Source organism: Scyliorhinus canicula, chromosome 3, assembly GCF_902713615.1.
Source record: "Scyliorhinus canicula chromosome 3, sScyCan1.1, whole genome shotgun sequence".
Classification (NCBI taxonomy): Eukaryota; Metazoa; Chordata; class Chondrichthyes; order Carcharhiniformes; family Scyliorhinidae; genus Scyliorhinus; species Scyliorhinus canicula.
In genome coordinates this window covers 71372205-71390289 of record NC_052148.1, presented here as the reverse complement: position 1 = coordinate 71390289, position 18085 = coordinate 71372205, and the positions used below count along the sequence as shown (strand labels likewise).

Below are 18085 nucleotides of genomic sequence, written 5' to 3'. Positions count from 1 at the left end.
ATTTAGCGTGGCCAATCCACCTACCCAGCACATCTTTGGGTTATGGGGGTTGATGGAACCATCAATTTTACTACAGAGCCAGCCTGTTACCCGTTGAACACACTATGAACTGCAGGCTGGCTCTGGACACGGTTATTTATACAGCAGTCTAGGGGGAGGAGTCATGGGTGGAGCCCTGTACAAACTCGTGAGCATTCCCAGAGCTACTCCCCCTAGTGGTCGGATAACGCTACTGCGCTTACAATGGTATTGGTAAATACAGTGTGAATTACTAAGTTACATTCACCCCCTGCAAAAAAATCAAGTCCGGCGGGGGTGGTGGTCTACAAAGTAAGTCTGTCCAGTGGTCGAACTGTCCGCTGTGATCTGCGGAGCACCGGGGTTGCAGCCTCTTGCGGTGGCTGGATGGGTGTTGTGTGCTGGGGTACAATGGCGGAATCCAAGGAGGGTTGTGTCCGAGCTTCATACCCTTCTGGTTCAACTGGGGGGGCTGGCCGGCGCGGGTGCACGGAACTGGTGGAGCGGGCTTGGGAGCGGCAGCATGGGGTGTAGGGTGAGGGGTCCTTCTGTGGGGGTAGGGGGGGCGCTGGATCCAGCGGGTGCCAGATCCTGACGGCCGTCAGGGAACTCGACAAAGGTGTACTGGTGGTTGGAGTGGAGCAGGCGCACCTTCTCAACAAGGGGGTCGGTTTTGTGTGCCCTGACGTGTTTCCTCAGGAGTACCGGGCCCGGTGTCCTCAGCCATGCCGGAAGTGAGACCCCCGTGGTAGTGCCCCTGGAAAAAATGAAGAGCCTCTCGTGAGGGGTCTGATTGGTCGCTGTGCATAAGAGGGACCTAATAGCGTGGAGCGCGTCTGGGAGGACTTCCTGCCACTGGGAGACGTGGAGCTTTCTAGACCGGAGGGTCAGTAGGACGGTCTTCCAGACCGTCGCGTTCTCCCTCTCCACCTGCCCGTTCCCCCTGGTAGTCCTGCTCGAGGCAATGCCCTTGTCGAGCAGGTACTGACGCAGCTCGTCGCTCATGAAGGATGAAGCCCAGTCGCTGTGTACGTAGCTGGGGAAACCAAACAGGGTGAAGATACTGTGCAGGGCCCTAATGACTGTGTGGGAGGTCATGTCGGGGCATGGGATAGCAAATGGGAAACGGGAGAACTCATCTACAACGTTTAGAAAGTAAACGTTCTTGTTGGTTGAGGGGAGTGGCCCTTTGAAATCAATCGCGAGGCGTTCAAAGGGCCTGGAAGCCTTGACCAAGTGGGCCCTGTCTGGTCTTTAGAAGTGCGGTTTGCACTCCGCACAGATCGGGTAGTCCCTGGTGACCGCTTTTACCTCCTCGTTGGAAAAAGGCAGGTTTCGGGCTCTGATGTAGTGGGCGAGCCAGGTAACCCCCCTGGGTGGCAGAGGTCGTTGTGGATGACTTCCAGTCGGTCAATCTGCACGCTGGCGCATGTCCCGCGGGATAGGGCATCCGGAGGCTCGTTGAGCTTCCCAGGTCGATACTTAATATCATAATTATAGGTGGAGAGTTCGATCCTCCACCGAAGAATTTTATCATTTTTTATTTTGCCCCTTTTGCGAGTTATCAAACATAAAGGCAACTGATCTTTGGTCGGTGATGAGGGTGAACCTCCTACCTGCGAGGTAGTGCCTCCAATAACGAATAGCCTCCACAATGGCTTGTGCTTCTTTCTCGACTGAGGAGTGGCGGAGTTCTGAAGTGGAGAGGGTACGGGAGGAAAAATGCGACTGGTCTCCCTGCCTGATTGTGTGGCTGCTGGAGCTACCTCTGAGGTGTCACTGTCAACCTGGAATGGAGTGGATTCGTCCACTGCCCGCATGGCCGCTTTGGCGATGTCCTCCTTGATGTAGTTGAAGGCCTGGCGTGCCTCAGCTGACGGGGGAAATCGTGTGGCCTTAGAGTGGGCGGGCTTTGTCCGCATATTGAGGGACCCACTGGGCGTAGTAGGAGAAGAAGCCCAAGCACCGTTTGAGGGCCTTGGGGCAATGTGGGAGGGGGCGTTCTAAGAGGGGCGCATACGGTCCTGTCTGGGCCCAGGACTCCGTTTTCCACGACGTAGCCGAGGATGGCCAGTCTGTTTGTGCGGAAAACGCATTTCTCTTTGTTGTAGGTGATGTTTAATTTCTGTGCCATTTGGAAAAAACGGTGGAGGTTGGCGTCATGGTCCTGCTGGTCATAGCCGCAGATGGTGACATTGTCCAAGTACGGAAATGTGGCCCGCAGCCTGTACTGGTCCACCATTCGGTCCATTGCTCGCTGGAACACCGAGACCCCATTAGTGACGCCGAAGGGGACCCGGAGGAAATGGAAGAGGCGGCCATCAGCCTCGAATGCCGTATAGTGGCGGTCCTCCGGGCGGATTGGGAGCTGGTGGTATGCAGACTTCAGATCCAACGTGGAAAAGAGCCGATACTGGGCGATCTGATTTACCACTTCTGCAATCCTGGGGAGGGGATACGCGTCGAGGATCATAAATCTATTTATGGTCTGACTATAGTCGACAACCATGTGGAATTTTTCCCCGGTCTTAACGACCACCACCTGAGCTCTCCAGGGACTATTGCTGGCCTCTATAATCCCCTCACTGAGAAGCCTTCGGACCTCTGATCTGATAAATACCCTATCCTGCAGGCTGTATCGCCTGCTACGAGTGGCTACGGGTTTACAGTCCTTTGTGAGATTGGCGAAGAGAGGAGGGGGGAGATTCGCGGCGTAGCGAGGCTGCAGATAGTGAGTGGGGGCAGGGGCCCGCCGAGGGTAAGGCTCTTGAGGTTACACTGAAAATCTAGGCCTAATAAGAGTGGCGCGCAGAGGTCGGGCAAAATGTACAGTTTAAATTTTGAGTAGCTAGCGCCTTGGATTGTGTGTCGCGGTGGTGCGCCCCTGGATCTGTACAGAATGGGAGCCTGAAGCGAGCGAGATAGTTTGCCGCACAGGGAAAACGTGGAGCGAACAGCGTCTTACCAGGTCTGGGTGTATGACGCTCTCAGTGCTCCCGGAGTCGAAAAGGCATGGTGTCTTGTACCCGTTGATTTGGTCCTCTGCCATCGAATTTCACAGATGCTTCGGGCGTGATTGATCCAGGGTAACTGCGCCGAGTTGCGTGACGAGCGCCCGGGGAGGTCGTACTCTTCCGATGAGTTGTCCGAGCGTGGAGATGCAGGTCAGGCCCGTGGGTCGCACGTGGCGGGCGGCGAGGAAGATGGCGTCCAAGATGGCGGCCCCCATGTGTCCCACGTGGCCGGCCGCGTGGTGGAGGTTTGCCAAGATGGCGGCCCCTATGGATCACACATGGCGGGCGGGGTCGGGGCATAGGCCACAGCATTTCGGGCCTGCGGGTGTGGGGAGCGATTACTTCGTGCCACTGGGGAGTTGGAAGCTGGGGCCCTTTTTGCGAGGCACACTCACGCGTAGTGGCCTTTCCGCCTGCAGCTGCTGCAGGTCGCGTTGCGGGCAGTGCTGCCGCGGGTGCTGATTCTGGCCGCAGAAATGGCAGGCTGGAGGAGCTTCGTGGCTGGGTGGGGCAGCATGGTGGCTGGGCGGCCATGTGGCACAGGCCTGGGGGAGTCGCTGGTCGGGGGCCCATGATTGGGTCGCGGGGAACAAGGCGAGGCTGGGGAAGGAGACCTCCATCGTGGTAGCAATTTTCGCAGTTGTTTCTAAGTCTTGGGGGCCCTTTTTCCAGCAGTCTTTGGCGCACATAATTAGACCTGAGGCCCGCTACAAAAACATCGCGTACAGCAAGTTCTCTATGTTCAGCTGCGTTAACCGCTTGATAGCTACAGTTATTCGATAGATTATTGAGCTCTCTTAAAAATTCGGCGAGTGATTCTGTAGGCCGCTGGTGGCGAGTCGTGAACACATGGCGTACATAAACTTCGTTAATGGGCCTTACATACATCTTGTATTGTATTGCTAGCGCTGCAGTATATGAACCAGCCGAGTTTAGTTGCGTAGAGATTCTGTGGCTCACCCTCGCGTGCAGTAGACTTAACTTCTGTTCCTCTGTTGTTTCGGCTGTACTCGCTTCTGCCAGGTAGGCCTTAAAGCACCGCAGCCAGTGGGAGAAGATTTATTTTGCCTCTGCATCCTGTGGGTCGAGTTCCAGGCTTGAGGGCCGATTCCATGATCGATCCTGCCACGGGTGGAGCCCTGTACAAACTCCTGAGCATTCCCAGAGCTACTCCCCCTAGTGGACGGATAACGCTATTGCGCTTACAATGGTATTGATAAATACCGTGTGTATTACTAAGTTACATTCACCACAGGGGTGAAACCCATGCAGACACAGGGAGAATGTGCAAACTCCACACACAGTGACCCGAGGCTGGGATCGAATCCAGGTGCTCAAACCTCTCACTTCTAAACTGAGTGCAGGCTTAACCTTCATCCCAGGCACCGGTCAATTCTCTGAATTGCCTCCAGTCCAAGTAAGGTGACCAAAGCTGCACAAAATACTGTTGGTGTAGTCTAACCATTGTCCTGTACAGTTGTAGCAAGAATTTTCTACCGCAGCCCATTGCAATAAAAGTCAGCCTCCAGCCCCTGCATTTTTTTTTAAACTTGTTTATTGGAGCTTTCCATTTTTACACATTTGTGCAAAAGCTACAGGTGTCAATCTACACCAACCAGGGCAACAGCCATTAAAGTCAAACAACAAGACCGGATGAATCAGCGGCAAAATTATTCCCAACAGGTTCTCTTCCCCCCCCCCCCACTGATAAATGACCAGTCTGTACCCGAACAGGAGATGGGCAACAATTTAGACCTACATCACATCATAGCTTAAAAGCAGAATGACAGAAGAAGAAAAAAACAAGACCCGAGAACACAGTACTTGGGAAATTCAGCTAACTCTTAAGTGTAATTTTAACTCCTTAGTGTATTTTGAACTCCTTTCCAGACCAGACTGGAATAAGCAGCCGTCTTCGCATTCGAGGTGACAAAGGACAAAATCAAATTCAAACAGACCAGGCACAACCAGACCCATGTTTTACAAACCCATGGTCTCCCAAAGAAAAAGTAAAAAGAGAGCAAGAGCAAAGAATTGAGTCCCCACAACCCCATCTCCTAACCCCAAGACCAAAGACAAAACAGATTATAGAACCGCCGCCAATAGGAAAAACAGTAGCCCTGGGGTCAAGGGTGAAGAGGAAAATAGCTTGACCCAGCCAGAGAGATGGGAGGAAAACTCAAACAGAAGTGCAGGCCTCCCCTCAACCACCAAGACCATCAAAACAAGGAAAGGATTTGGCAACCCAGAAGCCAATAAAAATCGATATCTGCTTGTCCGTATCACCCAGGCCCACTTCGCAATGTTACCATCACCTAGTCTGCCAGGGCATCAAAACTAAAAGGAATGTAGGTAAGGCTCCTAGCACTTTGCCTTGTCCAAAGAAAAATGAGAGAGTAAGAACTCCGAATTAGCCCCTTAGATCCACCAGAATAAAGAATGACCAACCAACTGTCAAATGGGGCCCTCGTCCCTCCCCCAAAGACCCCTGGCATCAACAGGATAAAACACAGTCCGCTTGCACCCAAAGAATAACCGCAGCCAAAAGAAAAAGATCAGATCGGACTACAGGGAAACCTTCCTCAAACATAGTGAGGACAAATAAATCTACCTTACCCCACCGCACGAGCACAAATCTTCACTATCCAACGTAGCATGACACAACCGTATTAATTTTGAATACTGGATGGTGCAATGCATCACCCACAAGAAATTCATTTCCCTGCAAGCAAATAAAATAACATGAACCAACAACACTGATTATCAGGGAATAACATCCAGGATCACAACCGAGGAGCAAGATGGTCATCTGGATAAAAGATCACTCCATTGACGCACAAAGAAAGTAGACATCGGGGATAAAGCAGGATCTGTAATGGAGAGCATTTCTCAGGATCATTTAAGGATTTCAATGATCAGAACATGAACGTTATTATTTCCAGGCTGCTGACTTAACTGGGCTGAGCTGGTCAATAACCTGGCCTCCCACAGTAGGTAGGGACGAACAACCCGGCTGCCTCAGGCAGTCCCCCACACCCTCGGCTGACAGCAGGAACAGGACCACACCGAGCCAAAGCTTCAGAGACTGGATTAGATGTGCTCCAGCAGAATTAAGCTGCCTGCCCTTCAGATAGAGAATTCTGAAACATGGCAGCTAGTTCCCAAAACACGGCTCCGAACCTCGCCACCATCTTACCGGAGACGCCAGACTCAGTAGGGCTCCTCACCAGATCCCCCTCATCTGCACTCCTCCCGATGGACAACAAGCCATGCAACAGGATCTCAACCATGTGGAGGTGGGCTTCAACCAATAACAGTGCTTTCGGTCGCAAGAACCACCTCGCGTGCCGTCACTGCTACATAAAAACTCCCAATTCCTGAACCAGGGTTTGATGTCTGACATCGCAGATTCAAGCCATTCAGACAGATTAACTTCATCGCTCGTAGTGATCATCCACTGGTGAACACTACTGTTGTGGTGGGACTGCTCCCAAAAGTAGCTGCGCCACCAAAGACGGGGCCCCATCCTAACCCCTTCCAGATGCCACAAGTCAACTAGGATTGAAGCCCTTCAACTCTATTCAATAAAGCTGAAACAAATACCAGCTACTCTGAATTCATGTTTATCAAGTATTAATTTGCATTGTCCCCAATAAAGGATTGTAGTAAATTCCCAAAAGCCATGAGACTAAAATTTATGATTGGCAAGTTTTACTCTCTCCAAATTTCTTTCATGGCTAATGAAGCTATATTGGCAATTTTCTAATCAATGCAGGTAGTTTCTGAATCCAAAGTTCTGGAAGATAATTACTAAAGCATCTTTTGTTTCCTCACCACCTCCTTCTGCTACCTTGGGTTGAAAATTAGGCCTTGGAGAATTGTCAATCTTTCACCTTTGTTGTCCATGACCATCTTGCGGCGGTGCACGTTTCCTAGCAGGAAATATGTTGTGTTTGGTCAGGTACAGAGAGACTGGTAGATTGTTATTCAGAAAAATTAATTAAGTAGAGCTTGGTTTCTTTCGAACAGTGGAAACTTTGTGGTGGCATAACTGAGGGTATTTTCTTTTAGAAATTAGAGTACCCGATTTTTTTCCAATTAAGGGACAATTTAGCATGGCCAATCCACCTCACCTACATATCTTTGGGTTGTGGGGGTGAAACCCACACAGACACGGGAGGGGGGGGGGGGGGGTGAAAGAGAGAATGTGCAAACACCACAGACAGTGACCCAGGGCCGGGATTCGAACCCGGGTCCTCAGTGCCGTAGTCCCAGTGCTAACCACTGTGCCACATGCCGCCCTTAACTGAGGGTGTTGACAGAATTGATCCAGGCAAATCATTCCTTCTGCTGTTCAGATAGCATATTATAGTACTCGAAACTTGATTTTTAAAGGGTAAAACAGTTGTGAAGTTATATAGTTAACATGAATAATATAAATGTTTCAGGATTAAGAAATATGGTGATGGATGTTTATTTGGGGGGATGCTCCCTAAAGATAAACTCATTGGGCCTTTCAAGATATTTTGGCCTTGAGATATTTTACTTCGCAAGAAGTATTCAACATCCAATGCTAAGAGTGTCCCAAATTCATTCACACTTTTCAGTATTGTTGACACGGTATCATAAAAGCAAAATACTACAGATACTCTGTAAAGACAAAGCTGGGAAAATTCCTGTCAGCTAGCATCTGTAGCAAAAAACAGGGTTACCTATTTGTTCACCGTTTCTCTCCTCAGACGCTGCCAGTTTTGCTGAGTTTTTCCAGCATTTTCTGTTATTATATATTATTGCCGGCAAACTGTTCATTTTTTTAAACTAGTTGCTAAACATTTTAAATACTTCTTGCAGTTACCTCCAGCATCTGCTAAACATGGAGTGAATATGAACACTGCTTCAGCAGCTTTTCAACAGGCAGGTGGCTATGGACAACATGGATATGGAACAGGTATGTATTTAATATGTAACATGTTGGTGTAAAAAGTGTGAATTTGTTAATTTTGTCTTGCTTGGAGAGCACTGCAGCTAATGTTTCCTCACTCCTCTGCCTCTCCCCACTTTTCTAGACCAGGTGCGCTGAGACCAGTGTTCCTACTCCTAGTTACTATCTGATCCCACCAATGGCAATGGGATAAATGACCGGATAATCTCTATTAAAGACAAAAAATACTCAGCAGGGTAGCGCAGTGGTTAGCACTGCTGTCTCATGGCACCGAAGACCCAGGTGTGATCCTGGCACTGGGTCACTGTCTTTGTGGAGTTTGCATATTCTCCCCATGTCTGCGTGGGTCTCATCCTCACAACTCAAAGTGAGGAGGGTAAGTGGATTGGCCACGCTAAATTGCCCCTTGATTGGGGAAATATAAATACTCAGCAAATCTCAAGTTATGTTTCGGGTTAATGATTTTTCATCATAACTGAAAAAAATTAAAGACATGCAAGCAAGTACAGAGGCAGGTAAAGCGTTTGGGGGTGGAGGAAGTGGTGGGGAGAACAAAAGGAAGATCTGTGAAGAGATGGAAGGCAGGTGAGACTAAATGACAAAAGAACGATGATGCAAGACCAAGAGGTACAAGTAAAGAAACAAAAGATGTCTTTCGAAAGTGTAAACTGTAAAAACAAGCTCTGTGATGGTTGTAGGTTAAATGTTGAACAGTACATCAGGAGAAACACTGCTCCAAAAGTTCCATGTTATTTTACATTGTGTAATGTGTAAAGCCGCCATAGTCCCTGATAGGCTGCTTTCCCCTTTTGAGGAGGAGAGCTCATTGGTGGTGATTCAACCTGAAGGTCACCACACCACGGCCAGGGACACGGTTGAGAAAGCAGAGCGTTCATAAATAACAGCCGGTGTGGGAAATGAACCTGCGCTGCTGACTTCGCTCTGCATCACGAACCAGCTGTCTAGCCAACTGAGCTAAACTGGCCCGGATGTATTTTTCATCTATCTGAGGACAGGCAGATGTTTTGGCTTAATGTTTGTCAAATAGAGAATGCCGCCAACTCTTATTTTTTCCTGTACTGCAGTACTGCAGTGTCCATCTAGATTGTGTTAAAGGCCTGTATGAGATTCAAATTTTTGACCTTTTAGTTCTAAAGGTGTGGACATCTGTGAGAATATACTCTGGTTTTGCACTGATATCCTTTCACTGTGTCCGCTAACTAATGAAAAATGGCCACTGGTGCCTGGATGAACATATCGTGACGAGGACCAATGTCTACAAGAAGAGGAAAAATGGACGAATAATTTGCTATGTATAGCAATTTAACATATCCGAGGTTTAGGGAATAAATGCAGAACCTGGGGCCTAAGTAGATGACCATAGTAAGAAGCCTTGCAGCACAATGTTAAAGTCCAACAGGTTTATTTGGAATCACTAGCTTTCGGAGAACAGTCCTGGTGTTGTAAGACTTCTTACTGTGCCCACCCCAGTCCAACCCTGGTATCTCCACATCATAAGCAGATGAAGGCATTGGCCACCAATGGTGGAACAAATAACATAGAGGATGTTTAAGAGGCCAGAATTAGATGAGTGCAGAAAATATTCTTAGGTCAAAGAGCAAGAATTCTGAAGATTTTTAAAAATTTAAAGTACCCAATTCTTTTCTAATTAAGGGGCAATTTAGCATGGTCAATCCACCTACCCTGCACATCTTTGGTTTGTGGGCATGAGACCCATGCAGACACTGGGAGAATGTGCAAACTCCACATGGACAGTGATCCAGGGCCAAGTGGGTCCTTGGCACCATGGGGTAGCAGTGCTACCCACTGTGCCGCTGCTGCCTGTGAAGAATAGTGTATGTATAGTATGACATCAGATAGGAGGTAGAGGTTTTCATTTAATTTGATTATTGTAATAACTTACTGCAATTTTCTATTGGATCAACATTGAGGGTTCGTACATCAGTTTTTTCAGAACACAAATGGGGATCAATAAGTTGAACCCTGAATGTTTAGCTTTAACTGTTGCATACACTGGAGTGAACAGGAGAAAATATTTAAGGAAGAACTGAATAGATTAGTATTATAGATACAGGATCGAACCCGGGTCTTTGGTTTTTGGTACCTGCCTCATAAACTGCATAGTATTTCTGCTTCACTACTTCCTGCTGAAATGTAATGAACTTAAATTCCCGACTAGAGTGGTTATGACCATGACATAATGAGAATGAATAATAATGCCATTTAAAAGGGATTTGCCATTGAAAATTCATACAAGAATTATAGGGAATTGGAATTGCAGTAGATGGGCCTATTAAGAGCGATCAGCATAGAAATGATGAGCGAAATGGTTAACATCTGTGCTGTAATTTTGATTTGACTTAATTCTCTGACAACATTGCTTATTTAACCTGATAGTTTATAAGTCACTGAAATATAGTTAGTTAATTGGAACTTGATTGAATAATAGATAAGCCTAATTGATTTCCTGGTTATGAGGTTAGACTCTGAATAGTGTTTAAACCTCTCGCTATGGATAGGTCGTTTTTTGAAATTTAAAAGTTGAAACTTTGAGCAAAAGGAAGTTTGTCCTCCTAGTTTCTGTTCGTTGATGACTGGCAAAATGTAGATATTCTACACTTCCCTGATATGCAAGCTGGAATTAGAAGTATAACTTAGTTTCAGGAATGCAAGTTTTTAGTTTTGCTAAAGTTTTCAATTTAAAAACTTTCCATTTTCAAAATGCTTTAAAATAGTTTTTTTTAAGCAAGTCTCAAAAATCTTGAAGGTGTAATTGTAAAAAGGCTATTTCTGTTGGATGTTTTGTGGTACTAAACATGCATACACATTGAAGCAGATTTAATTGATTTCTTGGCCATAGGTGTTTAAATGGCCTACATAGGAAGCCTCAGCAGGCTGACATGAAAGATGCTCATGTGGTACTTAAGAGGATAGATGGTTCCCATGGATTTGTACCTGCAGCACCACCTTCAGGAGTGGAGGATAGAAAATTGTAGACGGGCACAGTGAAAGGAAGAGATTCTATAGTCTAACTTTGTTCTTGATTGACAGGTTATGAGGATTTAAACCAAGGGGGTGGAGCTGGAGATTACAGCAAAGGTGCCTATAGTGGGTCTACTCAAGCACAAACCAAATCAGCTGCAGCTGGACCAGGGAAAGGTAAGGCTTGTGCATCAGTGCTATTTAGTATAGTGAGTCTTCTAACTGCATGCCATATTATTTGGTGTGCTCTACATCAATGGGGATAGTTATAGTATTGCTAATTAGACCAATTGTGCATCAGATTGTGTATTGCACTCCTAGCCAGAAGTAATGTACAGCACCTGATTGGCTATTTTGTGATAGTTTGTTGGAAAGCTTACTCCACCATGTGAGTAAAAAAAAAAAAAAAAATGGAAAGCTTACTATTGAAGTAGATTTTTGTATCCCAATGCGTTTTGTGGCACTGGGCCACATAGACCAGGAATAGCACAGATTGTCTCGTTGTTGTGCTGTTAGCCAAACTCAGTTGGGAGTGGCAGGAAGGAGAAGGTATTTAGCTGGCTTCTGCACCTATTGACCAAGGAAGGAAAGAGAGAATTAACCAAGGCTCCTGAAGGTATGCAGGTGACGTTGCTGGACTGGAGATGACAAAGTTGTTTGGACAAAGAATTGAAGTCCACATGAACATTGTGGAACTTCAGATTTTTATACAGCATAGATGGTTTGTCGGGTGTGTCAGGATAGTCTCCTACAGTGACTGTAAATCATGGTTGTTGGAGCTGATTCCTTCAGTAGAGACATAAGGGCAGATGATTGATTAATGTCTCAACTGAAATGAGATTCTATTTGACTTCTCCCAAGGGATTGACCGATTTGGGAAAAGTGGTGTATCAAGTAGCATTAATTTAGACATGCTTAACTGAAATTAGACTCTTTTATTCTATGTCCACATTATCTCAAGTGTCATTTTACCTGTACCTATGAACTTGTTCCTATGTAATGTAGGGGTAAAATTAAAACTTGCAGATTGCCTTGTGATCCAATGGTTTATCTACAGTCTAGGGAGAGGAGAACTTACTGAAGCAGCAATATTTTATCAGCAATTGACTTGATAACTATAGGAGGATAAACTGTACTCCATTAATTTGCATCAGCTTTGCTATATTTTCTTATTTTCAGGATTGCTGTTAATAGTGCACCCTTCAGTTATCGCAGTGACAACTATTTTATGTTGCAGGTATTTCGGTGAACTCCACTAACATCGTTCCTGATATGGCTGGCTCAGTGTACAAGACTCAGGTAAATGGCTTGTAGTTTAGTTTAAGGTAGTGATGTCAAGGTTCTCCAACATTCTCTCTCTCTCTCTATTTCCCCCCCCCCCCCCCCCAAGTTTCACGTGCACCACTTTAGAGATTACCTTAAACACCTCCTTTCAGTACTCCTCCAGCATTGGACAGGACCAGAACATATGAGCATGATTTGCGCCCCCCCGCAACGTTCACACACATCTTCTACCCCCTCAAAGAGATGGCTCATCCTTGCCCTTGTGAGGTGTGCTCTATATACCACCTTCAGCTGTATCAGCCCCAACCTCACGCAAGAGGTTGAGGCGTTCACTCTCCGGAGCACCTCACACCAGAACCTCCTCCATACCCTCTCCCAACTCTTCCTCTCACTTTGCTTTGATCCCTTCCAGCGGTGCCTTCTCCTCTTCCAAAATAGCCCCGTAAACCACCGACGCTACCCCCGTCTCCAGTGCCCCTGTCGTCAGCACTTCCTCCAGCAATGTGGAAGCCGGCTTCACCGGGTAGCTCTGTACCTCCTTCCTGGCAAAATCTTAAACCTGCATGTATCTAAACATTTCCCCCTGCTCCAGCCTATACTTTGCTCCCAGCTCCTTCAATTCTGCAAACCGACCCCCAAGAAGCAGATCTTTTAGAGTCTTAATCCCCTTCTCCTCCCATATAGCGTTTATACATTTTCCAGCTCCCGAATCACAGTCCAGTCTCTTCCAGCTCCGCTCCTCACATCTGTCCCAAGCCTTCTGCCTTCACGAATGCCTCAGCCACCTCTACTGTTTCGAAATAAAAATCTTTGGTGTTATACGTCACCCTCCACTTCGCCGGGTATACCATACAAAATTTCACCCCCTTGTACAGTGCCGCCTTAACTCGGCCGAACACTGCTCGTCTCTTTGTCAACTCCACCGTCATGTTCTGGTAAATCTGAACTCTGGCACCATCCCACTGCACCTCGCGCTTCTGCTTCGCCCAGCTTAACACCACCTCCTTCATATGGTATTTATGAAAGCAGATAATTACTGCTTTTCGCAGTTCATTTACTTTGGGCTTCGGCCTTGACGGCCGATACGCTCGGTCCAGCTCATACTAGGAGGGGCTTTCACCCCCGTCAGCATATTGGCGAAGTACTTTGTTGGCCTCGGACCCTCTGCTTCTTTGTGCAAGCCCACAATTCTCGGATTGTCCTGGCTCAAGCAGTTCTCTAAGTCCTCGAGCTTTGCTCAGAGTCCTCTGTTGACCTCCACCACCCTCCGCAGTCCCCCATCAAGGTGAGCTGGTCGCTGTGCTGCGACACGGCCTCCTCCACTTCCTTCATCTTCTCGCCCTGCTCTCTCACCTCGGCCGATGTCTTTGCCACAGTTACCCTCAGCGGGTCGATTGCCTCCTCCACCATTGCGACCGCCATCTCCTTCCAGAACGCCTCCATGTGCCTCGCAAACTGCTTTTCCAGCTCCACAACCATCACCTCGGTCATCTTTTCCACCATAAGCAGCGCGGCTCCACCACGCGGTCTGGCATCCGCCATCTTGTCAGAGCTTTTGCTGGTCCTCTCCGTCGGCGAACCCGCGTTTCCTCCCTTCTTCACAGCTGCTTCTCGCGTCCTTTAACAACTTTGTTTTTCTTTTTCTTCAGTCATTTAAAAACAAATTTTTTTTAAAAGCTACTTTTTTTTTCAAAAAGACATTTTTTTTTTTTTAAACTTCCCCCGGACCGGACTTCAGATTTCTTAAAAGCACATTTTAAATGGGAGCCACCCGATGTGCAACATCCCCACTGCGTTGCACCCTGGCTTCGGGCCTGCTGCCTCTACAGCCTCGTCTTCAGTTTGGCTCCGCCCCCGCAGCTCCAAATGCTGCGAGCGCCCCAGGCTTGATACTTCAGCTCTGACCGCCCGACACTCGCACGGGGTTCCTGGTCAGTTCCCAAACCGGCTCGGCTTGGCGCCCGGGACGGCCCCAAAGGTCGACAAAAATCAGGGGGATGGGGGGCGGGGGGGGAGAGTGAAATGACGGGGAAACTCCTGAAAGCGCCGTAAACAGCGGCCACTGGCGGGAGCTCCGCTCGATGCGGCCGACCTCCCACCGTAGATCTGATATCATTAGCGCATTTGTGGGAATTGTTTTTTGAGTGCTGTTGCTAATGGCAGTATGTAGATGAGCAATAGGAGGAGACCAAGGATAGCTTCATGGGGGCAACCAGAGGTAATCATGAGGGAGTGGGAGGAGAAGCCATTGTAAGTGATTCGTGACTATAACAGCATGGATAAAAATGGCACAAACAAGTGCATTCTGAACCAGCCGGCGAGGGTGGAGCGATGTTCGAAGATTGTATTGCGAACAGTTTCAAAGGCTACAGATAGGTCAAGAAATGTGAGGAGGGGGACATAGGATGTCATCTCATTTTGGTGGGACCAGACCTCGTTTTCATAAAATGAAATTACACAATTGAGGCGTTTATCGTGTGAAATTCTGACGTTCATCTTGTGAAATTCTGTAATCAAGTCTCAGTTGTGCCAGCAGTTTGGATTGAGAGGCAGTAATCTGTTACTTAGATTTCAATCCTGCCCCAAGCATTTGCAATAAGGCGTATGCTGAGAGAAATGAAATTATATTTTGCTCTGCATCTTTTCGCATGTATTCTTTGCATGCTGTGGAGTTGACTCTTGACTGTTTAATAATTGAATTTATTTATTGAATTTTGTATTCTGCTTGAAAGGAGATGGGAAGGGAAAAGCAGCCCGCTGTAGGAGCACCTTAAGCAGTGTAGAAATAATTGTTCAACCATTGCCATGACTCATTTGAATCTTAATCGAAACTGTGCAAGACCCTTTGTGCACATTTATTTCTTTTTGCGAGGTGAAAGTTTACAATATTCAAATTAACATTTCATGTTACTGATGCTCTGAACTGCCCAAAGCCTTCTGTTATAATTATGATTTCCCCTCTCGTTTTCTGTAGTCTTTTGACAAGCAGGGATTTCATGCTGGTACACCACCTCCATTCAATTTGCCATCAGCACTTGGAGGAACAGGTACCCTAAACCCTGGTGCAGCTGCAGGGTATGCTCCACCTTTTTTACACATTGTGTCAACTCACCAGCAGCCTCACTCCCAAATGCTGCATCATCACCTGCAACAGGATAATCAGGTAAACACAAAGAAGATGTAGAAAATAAGTGATAAAAATAATGGTGTCTCTAAATGCAAAAAGTCCACAATCATAATTTACAACTTTGTGGCCTGGCATAACCCTCACTACCATTACCATCAAGCTACGGGATCAACCCTGGTTCAAGGAAGACTGCAGGAGACCATGCCAGGAGCAACAGCAGGCAATCCTAGAAGTTTGGTGGCTACCTGGTGAAACTACAACCCAAGACTATTGCATGTCAAACAGCAGAAGCAACATGCAGTAGACAGCAAAGTGATCCCACAACCAACGGTTTAGATCAAAGCTCTGCAGTCCTGTTATATGCAGTTTTGAATGATGGGCAATGACACGCAAATGATAAGGCTGAAGTATTTGCAACCATTTTCAACCCCCTGTAGTGGGGGGTTGCCAGGAGGTGGGATCGGAGTGGACGGGGACACGGTCCAGCACAACCGGTGCCATCTTATTGGCCACGATTGGTGTGGGGGTGTATAGTGTACGCGCAGCTGCAGCTTGTTAGTCCTACGTATGTTAATCATGGGCCCGGCGATTCCTGCACAATTGTTTGTGTATTCTGCGGGTGTTCCACCCTGTGCCAGTGCTAGCCCCTTACCAGTCGCAGAATTGGTGTGGGTGTGGCGCCGATTCTTCTGATGTGGAACTCCACGGATCCTCCTTTGGCATCAGCATTCATTCTCAGGAATGGAGAATCTAACCAATGATTCCTTGTTTCTGTTGCATTGGCTTTACGACAGGTGGAGCAGCATTGGGAGCTCTGAAGTTTGTCTGAGCTGGGAGTGTGAAACATAGCGGGAATTCTTTGGTGCATTCAAATGACTTAGATCTGTAAATTATGGATGCCAAGAGAGAATAGGTTTGGATATAGCTGTGTTTTCTTTATTTAAGTGGATTGCTGAAACCTGCTTCCTGGACTTGCCTAGCCTTGAGAATGCCCCTTTAGTTTTTTTTAATAAATTTAGAGTACCCAATTAATTTTTTTGAATTAAAGGGCAATTTAGCGTGGCCAATCCACCTGCATATCTTTGAGTTGTGGGGATGAAACCCACGCAAACACGCGGAGAATGTGCAAACTCCACACGGACTGTGATCCAGAGCCAGGATCGAACCTGGGACCTCGGTGCCGTGAGGCAGCAGTGCTATCCACTGCACCACCGTACTGCCCTGAGAATGCCCCTTTAGTTAATCTTCCTTTCTTTTTCTTTTTCTTGTTTTTTTTTTTAAATCTAGAGGTGATGTCAGGGAAGGCAGTACAATGCTCCTGCAGAATGTTTGAGGTGAGGGACGGTGTCAGTGTCCCTGCTGATTTAATCTGTGGGAAGTGCACCCAACTCCAGCTCCTCAAAAACCGTGTTAGGGACCTGGAGCTTGAGCTGGATGAACTTCGGATCATTCGGGAGGCAGAGGGGGTCATAGATAGAAGCTTCAGGGAGGTAGTTACGCCAAAGAATAAAGATAGATGGGTGACGGTGAGAGACGGCTGGGGGTAAGCAGTCAGTACAGGGATCCCCTGTGGTCGTTCCCCTTAGTAACACGTATACCGTTTTGGATACTTGGGGGGGGCGGGGGGACTTACCAGGGGTAAGCCATGGGGTACGGGCCTCTGGCACGGAGTCTGTCCCTGTTGCTCAGAAGGGAAGGGGGGGAAAGGAGTAGAACGTTAGTAATTGGGGACTCAATAGTCAGGGGCACAGATAGGAGATTTTGTGGGAGCGAGAGAGACTCACGTTTGGTATGTTGCCTCCCAGGTGCAAGGTACGTGATGTCTCAGATCGTGTTTTCCGGGTCCTTGAGGGGGAGCAGCCCCAAGTCGTAGTCCACATTGGCACTAACGACATAGGTAGGAAAGGGGACAAGGATGTCAGGCAGGCCTTTAGGGAGCTAGGATGGAAGCTCAGAGCGAGAACAGAGTTGTTATCTCTGGGTTGTTGCCCGTGCCACGTGATAGTGAGATGAGGAATAGGGAGAGAGAGCAATTAAACACGTGGCTACAGGGATGGTGCAGGCGGGAGGGATTCAGATTTCTGGATAACTGGGGCTCTTTCTGGGGAAGGTGGGACCTCTATAGACAGGATGGTCTACATCTGAACCTGAGGGGCACCAATATCCTGGGGGGGAGATTTGTTAGTGCTCTTTGGGGGGGTTTAAACTAATTCAGCAGGGGCATGGGAACCTGGATTGTAGTTTTGGGGTACGGGGGATTGAGAGTATAGAGGTCAGGAGCACAGATTTGACTTCGCAGGAGGGTGCCAGTGTTCAGGTAGGTGGTTTGAAGTGTGTCTACTTCAATGCCAGGAGTATACGAAATAAGGTAGGGGAGCTGGCAGCATGGGTTGGTACCTGGGACTTCGATGTTGTGGCCATTTCAGAGACATGGATAGAGCAGGGACAGGAATAGTTGTTGCAGGTTCCGGGGTTTAGGTGTTTTAGTAAGCTCAGAGAAGGGGGCAAAAGAGGGGGAGGTGTGGCGCTGCTAGTCAAGGACAGTATTACGGTGGCGGAAAGGATGCTAGATGGGGACTCTTCTTCCGAGGTAGTATGGGCTGAGGTTAGAGACAGGAAAGGAGAGGTCACCCTGTTGGGAGTTTTCTATAGGCCACCTAATAGTTCTAGGGATGTAGAGGAAAGGATGGTGAAGAT

The 18085-nt window shown here is 47.6% G+C and overlaps 1 protein-coding gene across 3 annotated transcripts in view; it reads left to right on the top strand.

Moving 5' to 3' along the window:
- The window catches only part of ubap2a (ubiquitin associated protein 2a), a 160885-nt gene that overhangs the window by 139204 nt on the left and 3596 nt on the right, over window positions 1-18085 (top strand). For all 3 annotated transcript variants that reach the window (XM_038790694.1, XM_038790693.1, XM_038790692.1), the window contains 4 exons: window positions 7884-7980; window positions 11047-11154; window positions 12215-12276; window positions 15236-15424. In XM_038790694.1, coding sequence (XP_038646622.1) covers window positions 7884-7980; window positions 11047-11154; window positions 12215-12276; window positions 15236-15424 — 456 coding nt within the window. The remainder of the gene's footprint in view (window positions 1-7883; window positions 7981-11046; window positions 11155-12214; window positions 12277-15235; window positions 15425-18085) is intronic.